Raw genomic sequence first — 13,331 nt, 5'->3', positions numbered from 1 at the left:
TAGATTAGAACTAAGTAACCACATGGATGAAGCAAGGTCTTCCTTGAGTACTTTAAAATTATGTAGCTGGTAGATACATACACCCCTCACTTCTAACAATTATTTTGTATTGTTGTAAAGTTGTACTAATATTTGTTTATATAAGTTGAGCTCTAATGTACTAAGGCCTGCACAGGCTTAACACCTTGTTGCTGGGGCTGACAGCCATGAAATTGAGTTTATTAAATTAATTTATATTCCATTTTAATTAATTTAATTTACATTTTATCAGTTTACTTATTCTTATATAAATTATGTGTCTTCCCTTCTCTGTTTTCACATTTTTATGTAATCTTAAATATTTTACTGGGGCATGTGGTAGCATAGTTGGCTCAGGTACTGTGCTACAAGCTGGAAGGTTGCGGGATCAAGTGCCGATAAGATCACTGGATTTATTCAATTGACCTAATCCTTCCGGCCACACTATGACCCTGGGTTCAACTCAGCCTCTAACAGAAATGAGTACCAGGAATTAATCAAATAATTTTCCTGAGGAGTAAAGCGCGGCTGGCGCGTAAGGCTGACAACTTTACCGCCATCTTTGCGCCGATTTTATAAGTAATGTGGGACCCTCAACATCTCACAACCCTATGGGCATCCGAGGCCTGTTACAGGGATAGCTTTACTTTCATCCCTTGAAATAAATTTTCTTACTAAAGTTTATTATTTTCCTTTACACAAATTTCTCATCAACTGCTAACAACTTATTCATAATAATTTCCATTCCAGTATAAGTTCATAAAGTATGCGTTACATCCTTCTCTCCCTAACACAGGGGACACCTACCTTTCTCTTCCACACCTCAACTTCCTCAAATTCTCCATATTCTCAGTTTCTACTATGCTATGGTTCTTGTCTTGTTCCTTCAGCAACAACTCATATATTCTTCTCAGTTTCGTTTAAAGGTAAATGAACGAGGAGCGTTCCATATATAATGCCTCCTATATTTTTAATGAAAACTACAACAGATACAGAAAGCATAATAACACAGTTAAATAGAGCCTCCTGTTCTCACATATAGTTTAGAAAGCAGGCATAAACAAAATGCACACTTTGATGTCATCACTTCTGTTAGCGTGCTGTTATTAAAATTTGTTTCTGTGCTTAATTAAGCCTCACCATGAACCATGTATAGGTTGAGTGGGGTATAATTTCTTGCATTCTTACCCTCTGCTTTAGAGAGAGTTGAAGCTTCAAGTTCACACTTTGGTTGCTTTACTGGTACCCACTAGGTAGGAGGCTGAGTGGGCCTCAGAGCTGGTCATTACATAGAGAAGTAGGTGATTTTTGCCTCTGCCAGGAATCAAGCCTCAATTTTCTGGTCATATAACAGCTTAGTCAATTTACTGACTGTTCTGTCTCAGCTTCTTCTGTTATTGTTATGTATCTGATGCAATAATGAGCTTTCATTACATATAGGTTGGTTTTACTGAACGTCAGAAAAGACGAAGAAAGGATTTGTTTCATGGATCAGAAGACACAGAATTGCCTTCTGCATCAACAGGTGAGCACATTAAGTTGTATCTCTTTGTAATTTCATGCTTCTTACATAAAAAGAGATGAATTTTTTCACTGAATTCACTAAGTAGAATGGGGCATAATTATGATATAAACATACTGTTAAATCATATCTTAATTTTATTCTAGAATTCACAAGTTCATGGTTGTTGATTATAGACAAAAGACTTTTTGTTTACAGACAGCATAACAGATTTTTCTTAAAATTTGTTTGGTCTTCTATGTTGAAGGAAGGTGGAGCAAGAAGCTGAGCAGATGTGTTCTAGCATTTATTATTTTAATTTATAGTCAAGATGGAAATGGGCATAGACATGGGTAATGAATGAATGAATGTACAAGGGGTGGGCCCTCTTGGCCCTTGCACCGTGACCTACAGTGATCTATTGTGCTTCCCCTTTTGATTATCCCCTCAGCTATCCTGCACTTTGGATAAAGTGCAGGATTTTGTACATGGGGGCGTTGAAATAGTCACTTGGTTCCATAAAGTATTGACGCAAGTGACACAATCTTAAATAAACTAAGGCCTCACATTCGCACAGGATATGTGTGGCTGTTTCATTTTCTTCTTGACACCTCTTACAAGTGTTACTATCACTTAGTCCCAGTTTGAAGAGGTGTCCTTTAAGGTGACAGTGTCTGCTAAGTAGTTCCACCACCCATCGTAGCTGGTTCCTGTTTAACCTCAACAGTTCCTTCGCTCTTCTAGCAGAGGGTCCTCGTATGAGTCCCTTTGCTTGCCTGAGGCCAGTCAAGGATCCCCAGTATTTCTTGTGCTTCATATTTGTCCAGTCCCTGATTGCCTGTCTGGCAACTCCTATAGAGATGTCACAGGCTGGTTCAGGTCCTATGAACGGATGTGCAGCTCCAATCTTAGCCAATTGATCTGCTGTTTCGTTTCTAGCCATACTCTCATGTCCCGGCACCCATATCAGTTGTACCCTCTTATGTTTGGCCCGTTCCATGAGTGTTTGGTGGCAATCCCAGACCAATTTTGAGTTGATCTTGTGTTTGTTAAGTGCTCTAAGTGCAGCTTGGCTGTCAGATAGAATGTAGATATTCCTATTTCTGTAGTTCCTATCTAAATTCTCCATAATACATGCCATAAAGGCATATACTTCTGCCTGGAATACAGTTGTGTACTGCCCAAGGCTGAAACTAAGTTTCCACCTCATGCCATAGCAGTACACACCAGCTCCAGTGCCCTTATTTATCTTGGAACCATCTGTATAACAGATCAGTCCCCCTTTTCTATCGGGCCGAAACCCGTCTTCCCATTCACTCCTGTCAGGAAATCTGACTGTGAAGGGTTTTTCTTATACATGTCTCAGTATCATTTTGTCAGACCCCATTTGTAATATGGGGTCTTTTTTCGTGTCCTGAGTTATGTATTCATGTCCGAAACTATTGGATCTATGTTTCCATTGATCACTGCATTGGAGACGGTAGATTGCTGCCCTGGCCTCTGCATACAACTGTAGATGCAGTGGGGGGAGTCCAACGAGTATCTCCAGTGCAGCTGTTGGAGATGTTCAAATTGCTCCTGTGATACCCAAGCAGTTTGCTAAGTTCTGCCTTGCTTATCTTGAGTTTAACTCTGGGCCGCCATACTATGGTGCCGTATGTACGAGTCTTACAACTGCAGTGTATATCCAATGCACAATGTGCGACTGCAGTCCCCAAGTTTTACCAAACATGCTTCCGCATGTTCAAAAAGCCTTATAGGCTTTATTGATGACCCTGTCAAGCTGCTTTCTCCATGTCAGTCCCTTGTCTAATACTAGACCAAGGTACTTGACATCGCTGGAGAGCTGGATCGTTTTATTGAAGAGGGTCAGTTCCTTAAGGCCCTTTATATTTCTCTTCCTGGTAAATGGTATAATTACCATCTTATTAGCATTGATGGAAAGACTTGTTCTTTCACACCATCGTTTGACTGTGTACAGAGCTGTTTGAAGATGCTCTGATACTCTCAGGAGGAATTTTCCGTTTATGAGGAGTGCTATATCATCAGCATATCATACTGTATAATGCCCATCATCATTAAGTCCCCACAGGAGATCGTCGACAACCAGGCCCCACAACAGAGGCAGGAGCACGCCCCCCTGTGGACACCCCCTAGATGCAGACGCCCCCAGGGTTCTCCTGATAGTGTCGCAGCTATGGTTCTGCTTTCCAGCGGCCTGTTTGATTATATCAAATGAGGTCCTATCGAAAGCTCCCTCTATGTCAAGGAATGCTCCTAAGACAATATCCTTATGTTCAATCGCAATTTCTATGCGTTTTATCATATTGTGTAATGCGCTTTCGGTAGATTTACCTGTTTGGTAGACATGCTGGTTTCGGTGTAGAGGATATGTCCTCAACACCCCGTCCCTGATATGCCTATCCACTATTTTCTCCATCGTTTTCAAAGGAAAGACGAAAGGCTGATAGGACGATAAGCCTAAGCCTCAGTGTAATCACTATCACCTTAACTTGCCTCCAGGCCTTGGGATAATACCATATGCCATGCTATATGCGGCATAGGTGTGGAACTAAGAGTTCTGCCCCATGCTGCAAAAGTGCCCATACAATTCCATCTCTTCCCACTGACTTAAATGGTCTAAAGGTATTCAGTGCCCATCTGATTTTTGATTGGTTAATTATGACTTTGGCCAGGTTCCAGTCTGCCCTGTTCATCCCACTTTGACAAGTGCCCAGTTTTTCTCTGACCCTGTTCATCGTCCAAATTATCAATCAATTTTGAATCAGGAAAGTGAACCTTAATAATTCGTTCAGTGTTTCCTTTCCTGTTTGAGTATACTGCCCGCTAGGCAGCTTACTTGTGCTGACCTTGTTGGTCGCCTGTTTTGTCATGATTCTCGTGAGTCTGGCACCGCCTGGTACATCACTGATCTCCTGGCAGTGCCTCCTCCATGAAGATAGCTTGGCCTTCCACATTTCTTTATTGTAACAGGTAAGGGCTTCCTTATAGGTGTCCGACTGCCCTGTTCTTTTAACTGTACTAAATAGCCTTCTTGTCTTGGTTCTAAGCCCACTCAGCTGTTTACTCCATCAAGGCGCTTTCCTTGCTTTGTGAGTGGTCTTAGTCGGACAATTCTGATTAAAGGACAAGATAATAGCCCATTGCAGCTGGTCAACAGACCGATCAACATCCTTTATTGTGCATATATTTCGCGAGATGCTGTCCAGATTTACCTTTAGGTCGTCTTTGTAAGACTCACAATTGGTTCTCTTAGGATTCCTATAAGTAGCTTGATCTACTGTAATGTTGCTTATTTGAAAGCATATATATTTGTGACCCGATAAGGACGGCTCATCAGATACATGCCAATTACTTACCAGGTTTCCTATTTTATTGGTCCCTAGTGTCAAGTCGATAACCTCCTGCCTATTGCAAACCGCAAAGATAGGCTCGTTACCTTGGTTTAGAATATTAAGTTTTGAACTCACCAAAGGTTCCATGAGGCATTCTCCTCTTGGGTTAATGTCAGTGCTCCCCCACAATGTGTGGTGTGTGTTGGCTTCACACCCAATGATGAGCTGTTTTTTCCTAAGATGGCAGTATTCAACGATGTCCCTCACTTCTTAGGAAGGTGGTGGTTCATCCAAGTCATATGGAAGGTAGGCTGAAGTCACAATGAGCTCCTCACAGCCTCCACCCAATGTGTATGTCATCCTCACTCTTGTTGTGTCTCTGGAACAGAACTCCAGCAAGGGTAAAGCATTAATATGATTATTAACATATATGCATGATCTTACATTTTCTCCAGGTATGACAGAATAGACTGTTCCCCCTGAATTCGTTAAGCCTCTTATTTGGCCCATATATCTGCAATGTTCCTGAATAAGTGCTACGTCTACGTTTCCCTCGGCTAGTTGTCGACATAAAATTTCTGTAGCAGCCTTGCTGTGGTGTGGGTTAATTTGAATGAATCAAATGTTGTGTGTATATGTCATGTGTGTATGCATGTGTACGTATATATGTGTGCTATGTGTTCATTCTGTAATGCTGGGAAAGGTGTCCTCCATATTTTCTTCCATAGCTCCTTTTCTTTTATCGGACCTGGTTTCCTCCAAGGGAGGTCCCTTATCTGATAAGGTTCTGATTGCCAAGAGGAGGGATTATCTCCTTCTCTTCAGATACTTTCTTCTGGTCAACTGAGGGAGCGGGTGCATCATCTCCCTCCCCCTCAGAGGCCGATTCTGAGAGTACTGAACTGTTCACAGCAACTTCTTTCTGCCGTTGCGCCTCAGGATCTTGCAGGACCCTAACAGTTCTCTGTGAGCGTCCTGCATATACCTTATATCCAGTTCCCTTGATAACAGATAGGGAATCCTGCCCGTTTGGTTTAGATTTCCTATCCAGTATCCTCCAATTCTCAGTATGGAGTCCTGGATTAAGATTTCCAATCCATTTCAGCAGATCGCAGGATTTGGGGCAACTTTGTCCTTCATCCTGAGAGCCACCTTCACAGGTTTGGGCAGGTTCTTGGCATCAGTAATCTTTAGCCTAGCCCCTGATTTTAATCTGTGATTATTTATGGTTCTAACGAGCCACTGTCCAGACTGTTGGTCGGCACATGTATATATTAATGCACCTCCCTCCAGTCTGTATGATTTCAGGCGTGGTAGTTCTCCCAAAGGAGTCCTACATAATGCCTGTCCCAGTTCCTCCAGAATGGAGTCCTGGTCTCCTGTTATCTTCAGGATACATTTCCTTGAAGATAGCTAACCTTACATGGGTTATCGCCTCCTTGTAAGCCCCTGGTCCACTAGTGTCACTGGGCCTTTTAGGAGGTCTGCACACATCCATGGGGGTATTCCCCTCTGACCTTGGCCTCTTAGGGGTTTTGGTCGAAGGTCTCTCTCTCTCTGATGCAATTTCAGTTCCCGGTTGCTGAATGCCCCCAGTGTCTGCTTCCATTGCCTTAGCCTTAGCCTTCTTCAGTTTCCATCTAGTGCATCCAGACAATGCCTTCCTCGCTGGACAGAACCTATCAGCCTCAGAGGTTGGGCACTCCCGACCTTCACCCACTGCAGGTATGCTGGATCTACCAGCCTCCCACAGCGGTGCATCGGCACGCCCAACCACTGAAGGAGAGGCCCATGACTGTATCCCAGGCAGGTTTCCAACTATTGGTCCATCCCTGCCCTTGGCTGAGATCTCGACAGTAGGTTTGCTGGTTGCGGTTGGGCCCCTTAATGGTGTGCCAGAGCTTCCAGCTGAGGGGTTTCTCGTTGGGATCTCCATGGAGGATCCCTTTTCTTTTTAAGGTCCTGTGGACCAGTTGTGGTTTTGAGTTTTCTGGTATCCACCTTGGTCCCATGAGTAATGGGGATGTACAAGGTCACCACCCGCAGAGCCCCATACTGGTGGAAGGCATAAATACACCGAGGTGCTGCCTGGTGCCCTGAGGGGATCATTCACGACACCGGCTAAAGTACCACCCCGGTGCCATGCAGCGCTTGGTACGATGCTTCACACCTTTGCGTTAAAATCCTCACGTGTCTCCAGGACCCAAAGAACTTGCTTGGAGGAGGGGGCTATCCCTGATGACTAATGGGAGTTAGATTCCAGCTACTCATGAGGATGAGACCAGGAGACCTGCATGGGAAAATTGTCCCTGGGAGTAGCATAACGGTAATCAGTCCTTAAGCCCCCCATTCCCTGCCCTCCACGTGGGTTGGTCAGACCATTTTAGAGTGTTTGGCCCAAAGGCTTTCGGCACCTTATTGGTACTCTAGGGAGACAACTCAAGTAGCCATAGCAACCCCCACATGAGTGCTCTCCCGCATTTGTTCTAGGTAGACCATAGTGATATCCAGGAGTCATTATGCCACTGTGTGGGAGGCTCCAGTCGTAAACACACCATTGCCCTTTATGGGATCTTAGCTGTCAGTCCCAGTAGTCATAATAGTTCGGACTCTAAGACTGCCGTTGCCCGGTGGGACCACGAGGAGGTGTCCCAAGGCTGTGTTCCAACACATCCCCCTAGTCTATGTTATGCCCCCACCAGATATACATCCATAATTCGGCCAACCTCACTGAGGATGGCATCATTACTACCCATAACAGTGCCCTCAGGGGGTCACTGCTACTTCCACCTAGACATGGGTAAAAGATGGCTGCTTCATTCCACAACATTTCTTTTTAACTGGGTCAATAAAACATAACTTTTGTTTCCAACAGCAATACCTGTAGGACCAGATTCCTGAATTTCTATTATATATCTTGAGACTCTGCGAGGTTCTTAACTGGAGCACCTACCTAATTCTGAACTACTGTGTTCCCATAGTTTTGAACTTGTTTAACCTAGTTCTAGAGCATTTACCTACCCCTGAACTGGAATGTACACATCAGTCTGGAGCATCTATCTAGTTCTAACTGGAAATGTCTACTTAGTTGTAAACTGGGGCATCTGTCTGGTTGTAAACTAGAGTATTTACATAAATCTGAACTGGGGCTTCTGTGTGTTTCAGAATTTGGTCTACCTGGCTCTAAACTGGAGTGTCTACCCAGTTCTGATCTGAAGCACCTCCCTAGTTGTAAATATGAGCATCCTCCTAATCTTGAACTGGAGCATCTCCATAATTCTGAACTGGGGTCTACATAGTTCTAAACAGGAGTACCTGCCAAGTTTAGAACTGGAGTACATGTAGTTCTGAGAAGACATTTCCATTCCTTGTGGTAGAGAGGGGATTAAAGAAATTGGAACTGTGGCCTTAGAAAAAGATTTAACAAAAGTTATTTACAGTATCATTTTTTTTATTTTTAGTGCAGTGGGACTAAGTCCCTTGTACTGCGGCCACCTCTGGCCTACTGTACCAGCCCCAGATGATAGGTGAGGGTGATTGGGGAGCAATTGGTGGAATGAAGATTGGCAGGGGAAACCGAAGTAGTTGGAGACAACCTGCCCCAGCGCCACTTTGTCCACCACAAATCCCACTTGACCAGACCCAGGATCGAAGCCGGGCCGCCATGGTGGGAAGCCAGCGACTAACCGCTTGAGCTATGGCGCGGCCCCACAGTATCATTTTATATATTCATTCTGCTTTCATTTCATAAAAATCACAGCATTGCAGCAACATTTTCTCTTCCTGAGATTTCAGAAGAGGTGGTGAAAGGAAAGGAAGATGCTTTCATGAGAGTGAAGAGAACACATGTACCAGATATTGTTGATCAGAAGGAATTGATTGCACGTGTAAGGAACGATAAGAAAATTGGATTCCTCTACATGGTTTATGCTGTATCACCAGCTTCAGAACTTTACTCACCATATTGCCTTACGTATGTTAAAATATCATTAAACTTTCAACACTAACATGTAGGTTCATATACAAATGTCTTTGTTTATCCATTTATGTGGATAGACAGGCCATTTCTTACTGCTGCAGGGATTGTCAGAAACTCATTTCCAGACAGTATGGATTAATTGTTGGTTTCTGAATGATTACATATGTTTTAGACATACGTTAACAAAACAATATTGTAAATCAAATAATGTCCTTCATGTTGACTTCACAGAAAGATGAAATGTGAGGTATAACACAAACTAAACTGCAAATAAAAGAAAACTTTAATTCTAAAGGCCTTTGACAATGGCATATTGCTCTTGGGATTACTGCATTTCTGGACACAACATTTCACAAACTAGATCTGGTTCCATCCTCAGGTAAAAGATGGGATACATTTAATCAGTTGGATCAATTAAAAAAGTTGGAAGTCAGTGACTGGGAAACGTCCTTTCTCATGGACCCAATTGAGTAGGTGCCTCCATACATTCTCACCTGAGGGCAGAATCAGATTTAGTTTTGGAAACATGCTTTTTTGGAGTACCAGAAGATGGATGCAGTCCATAAACTGCATACTCTGTGAGGAGAACGTGACAATATACTTGTACCAATGAGTTACATTTGGCCGTACTAATAGTATTTATATATAAAAAAGCTTCTTTTTTCAGTGTCGTTCCATTTGAGGAAATTGATAAGACCAACTTTCTGACAATCAGTAGTCATGGCGTGACACACTACTATACAGATGACATGGTATTCTTGCCTTTGGACGTCTGGGAGAGAGAGTATGACTATTACTGCAAGTTAATTAAGGTATGAATAAAATATAAATTCACTGTTGAGTTATTCGGCTTGCAGTAGTAAATTGCTTAAGATGAAACCTCTGAGGTTTCAGAGGAATTTACTGCTGTCATTTTGAAGTCAGATAGTTTGTAGTAGGTTTCAAAGCACCTAAACTGTTGGGATTGTTCATTCCAGGATATAGTCATATCCTATTATTGAATGTTCTTTTATTTTATTGTGAGTCAGTAGTTGCTATAATCCAATTCTTGTTGTAGGTCATGTGAGATCACATATTCTTTATATTTGTTTTTACAGTGAAATGAAAGCGATATCACTGCTAAAGGGTTCTAATGATGATGTTTTACTCTTTGGATTACATGGTAATCCTGAATATAAATGATGCTTCAGGAAGCAAATGCAAGTGCAGCACACATCTTAATGTTTCAGATTAAGGTATACAAGCAGTTTCGAATGTGGAAAGGTTTCTATGTGTGGAGGAAATACTGTGTATGGAAAAAGTTCTGTATTGCCCAGGAAGCTCTAACACAGAACCTTTTTGTACTGAACCCAATATTGCGGCAAGCTCTTCTCAGTATCCAAGCTATGTGCTGCAAACTTGTGGATATGTCCTTCACAGACATTAGTAAACTGGAAGGAAATGCCCTTTCTGAATTTATGGAGGTTCAGGTATGTTTCAGTACAGGATTTTTATTTTTGAATTATCTGTGTACATAACAATTTATGCCATATATTGGTTTCTAAGTATATTGTCAGGAGTAGGAGGCTATGTGTGGTGAATAATTGTGGGTTCTAGTTTGAATGATTGGATTTATTAACACTTAGATTACTATCTCTCCTAATTATAACTAATACAGTGCTATCGCTGATTTATACACTTTCCAGTTCACAGTTGCACATGCACTAGGATTCTCCATCTTCACTAGTTGTCTCCTGGCAACGCATCTCAACACAGAAACTGAAACATTCTCACTGAACTACACACTCCATATGTTACACATAAAGTCTTCTCTTCACAGCCGTACTCTTAACTAGACTGCACTGCACTCCACTCTAAACTAATCTAAACTACAACAGGTCTTCATTATATAGGCTCCACATGGACAACACAGAGAACGCAAGTCATGTGATTCCTAGCCACTGAGTTCATTGTCATGCTGAGTGTTGCCTAGCAATGAGCTACGAGTATAACATTCATCCACTGAGACACATCTTCCATCGTTGCACATTAGAACATGTTTACCGAGCTGTTGCCTGTTTGAGTAAATCCGTTACAATATGTTAATTATACATCATGTGACCAGGTAGAAGTTTACTGAGGTTTTGCAGGAATATACTCTCTCCATTTTCAATGTTGAGTTAGCTGAGCAAGCAAGCTGTAAATAGGCTACATTGGATCACATCATAGAGAACAGTACTCTTCATAGTCACTGCCATGAGAAACTTGAATCCACAAATAATTAAATTTTTGTCATGAACTGCATTTGTCAAAGTTGTGGAGTGAACTACAGATCTAAAATACAACTGCAGACTTTTAATACTGTGAAAGACTCACTTCACATCTTTGAATGGATATAAAAAACACAGCATCTTTGAAATGCACTGATTTTTCATTAAAGTTAAAAGGAAATTTGACATTTAAATGTCAAATGATAAAAATGTATGACTTCATAACTTCATATCAGGTGCTGTACTTAGTTATGGTAGTGAAAATTAGACCTTAGATCACTTCTGAAATAAGTATGTGTATGTTATTTAAGAAATTACCTATCTTTTAATTTAAAAGAAAATTTGTGGTCATTTGATTCAGAATAGAGTGAAATTACTTCTTAATGTTTATTTAAGGGACAGTGGGTTTGAGCAAAAAACAGGAAAAAAAAACACTGGTTTTAGTCCACAAATGAACTATACCAACTGAGCGACCTCTGCTTGTTGGCGAAGCTAGTGCCAACTTTAGCAGGTAGAGGGTGTCACATGGTCAGTGCAAGGAATCTCCATGGCCGTTAATTTCGGTTTTCTAGACCAGAGCCGCTATTCCCATGGAATAGCTCCTCAATTATCATCACAAGACTGAGCGGAACCTGTTCCAGATCCACTACTTCTCAGAAAACCTGGTAGCTCCAGGAATCGAACCTGGACCTCAGGAACTCTGGCCATTAGACAACAGAGGAGGTTGAGCAGTAAACAGAGAGGAATCTTAAATGAAGTGAATTTAACACCAGAGTTATTAACTTGGGTTCAAGCGTTTCAACTGTGTAAACAGCGCTGACTTGTGTGTAAGAATTTTTAAGAACTGTTTAGAAGATATGATGGTTTATACGATTCTGACCAAATTGAACCGAAAATATGATCATGCTGTCATGTCAGATCTCATGATTTACTGTCCTCATGTTATTTGGAAATGTTGTAATATGCAATGTAAGTATTAAAAATTTTTACCAGAAATTTAATGCAAATATTTTCTCTTTCACAAGGAAGGTGACATTGTACACTCAAAAGTAATATGTTGTGATTTTGCCTGATTCTCTTTAGATGGGAAAATTGGATGTAGTTCAGGAGAGATTAGCTGAATTTCGTTCACTGGCAAAAGAAGTAATAAATAATGCTTGTCACAAAGCACTGTTAGTTGTTGGTTACACAACAGATGATAGTAATTTTCTGAAACCACAAACTAAGTTTCCAGCCTTCAGGAACACTAAAGAAAAAGGAAAAATGTCTTATGTAAAACAGTCCAACAAGAGGAGGTTTTGTGTTCGATTATCATGGTAAGTATATTGTTCATGGAAGTTTAGTTATGTCAGTAAACATATTTCAACATTCTTGTTGCTGCATGTTCTGGTTATGTGGTTAGTACTGATTCATATTTGAGATTTCCTAGGTTCAATTTCAGGTGAGGGACTGGGTATTCTGAAATTTTTTTGTTGTTTCCTCAGTTACTGCATGTATATGTTGGGATAGTACATTACATTACTGAATAAACTACAGTTGAGTAAACTATATCTACATGGTGTCATTATCTAGAAAAATCTGCACACTAACATGCTTAACCTGAAACAAATGTTACAGTCACTTCATTCAAAATTGTGGTCTTTTGGGTTATGACACTGAAGTTTAAGTACTGTATGTAATTGACTCAGAAACAGATATAATGTTGTGAGGGGACCGCGGTGATCAAAATGTGGAGGCCACTATAAGCAAAAACAGATTTAGGTCATGACAATTTTATTTTTGTACTCATTTCTTACAATAACTAAAGAATAAACATTTTTCAAGATTTTAGAGTAATGTATGGATTCTATTTCTGTTTTATGGAGTCCCCAGGGTGACCTCCACACTCACTGATGCTTAAATGTGGCCCTGAATATCCTAATCAATTCAGTTGATTTTCCAGGATGGGAGAATTTTTTTATTGCTAGTGCGGTGGTACTAAGTCCCTTGTACTGCGGCCACTTCTGGCCTATTGTACCAGCCCCAGATGATAGGTGAGGGTGATTGTGGAGCAATTGGTGGAATGAAGATTGGCAGGGGAAACTAAAGTACTCGGAGAAACCCTGCCCCAGCGCCACTTTGTCCACCACAAATCCCACTTGACCAGACCCGGGATTGAACCCGGGCCGCCTCAGTGGGAAGCCCGTGACTAACCGCTTGAGCTATGGCGCGGCCATGGGAGAATAGAT

General features: G+C 41.4%; 1 protein-coding gene across 1 annotated transcript in view; it reads left to right on the top strand.

Moving 5' to 3' along the window:
* The first annotated feature begins 7,120 nt into the window (after positions 1–7,120).
* Positions 7,121–13,331, top strand: part of LOC111866951 (dynein heavy chain 6, axonemal) — a 106,451-nt gene continuing 100,240 nt past the window's right edge. The window contains exons 1-6 of the mRNA XM_033752524.1: positions 7,121–7,201; positions 7,366–7,675; positions 8,671–8,848; positions 9,522–9,666; positions 10,084–10,323; positions 12,187–12,419. Coding sequence (XP_033608415.1) covers positions 7,121–7,201; positions 7,366–7,675; positions 8,671–8,848; positions 9,522–9,666; positions 10,084–10,323; positions 12,187–12,419 — 1,187 coding nt within the window. The remainder of the gene's footprint in view (positions 7,202–7,365; positions 7,676–8,670; positions 8,849–9,521; positions 9,667–10,083; positions 10,324–12,186; positions 12,420–13,331) is intronic.

Source organism: Cryptotermes secundus, unplaced genomic scaffold (assembly GCF_002891405.2).
Source record: "Cryptotermes secundus unplaced genomic scaffold, Csec_1.0 scaffold42, whole genome shotgun sequence".
Classification (NCBI taxonomy): domain Eukaryota; kingdom Metazoa; phylum Arthropoda; class Insecta; order Blattodea; family Kalotermitidae; genus Cryptotermes; species Cryptotermes secundus.
This window is presented reverse-complemented; position numbering and strand designations above follow the sequence as displayed.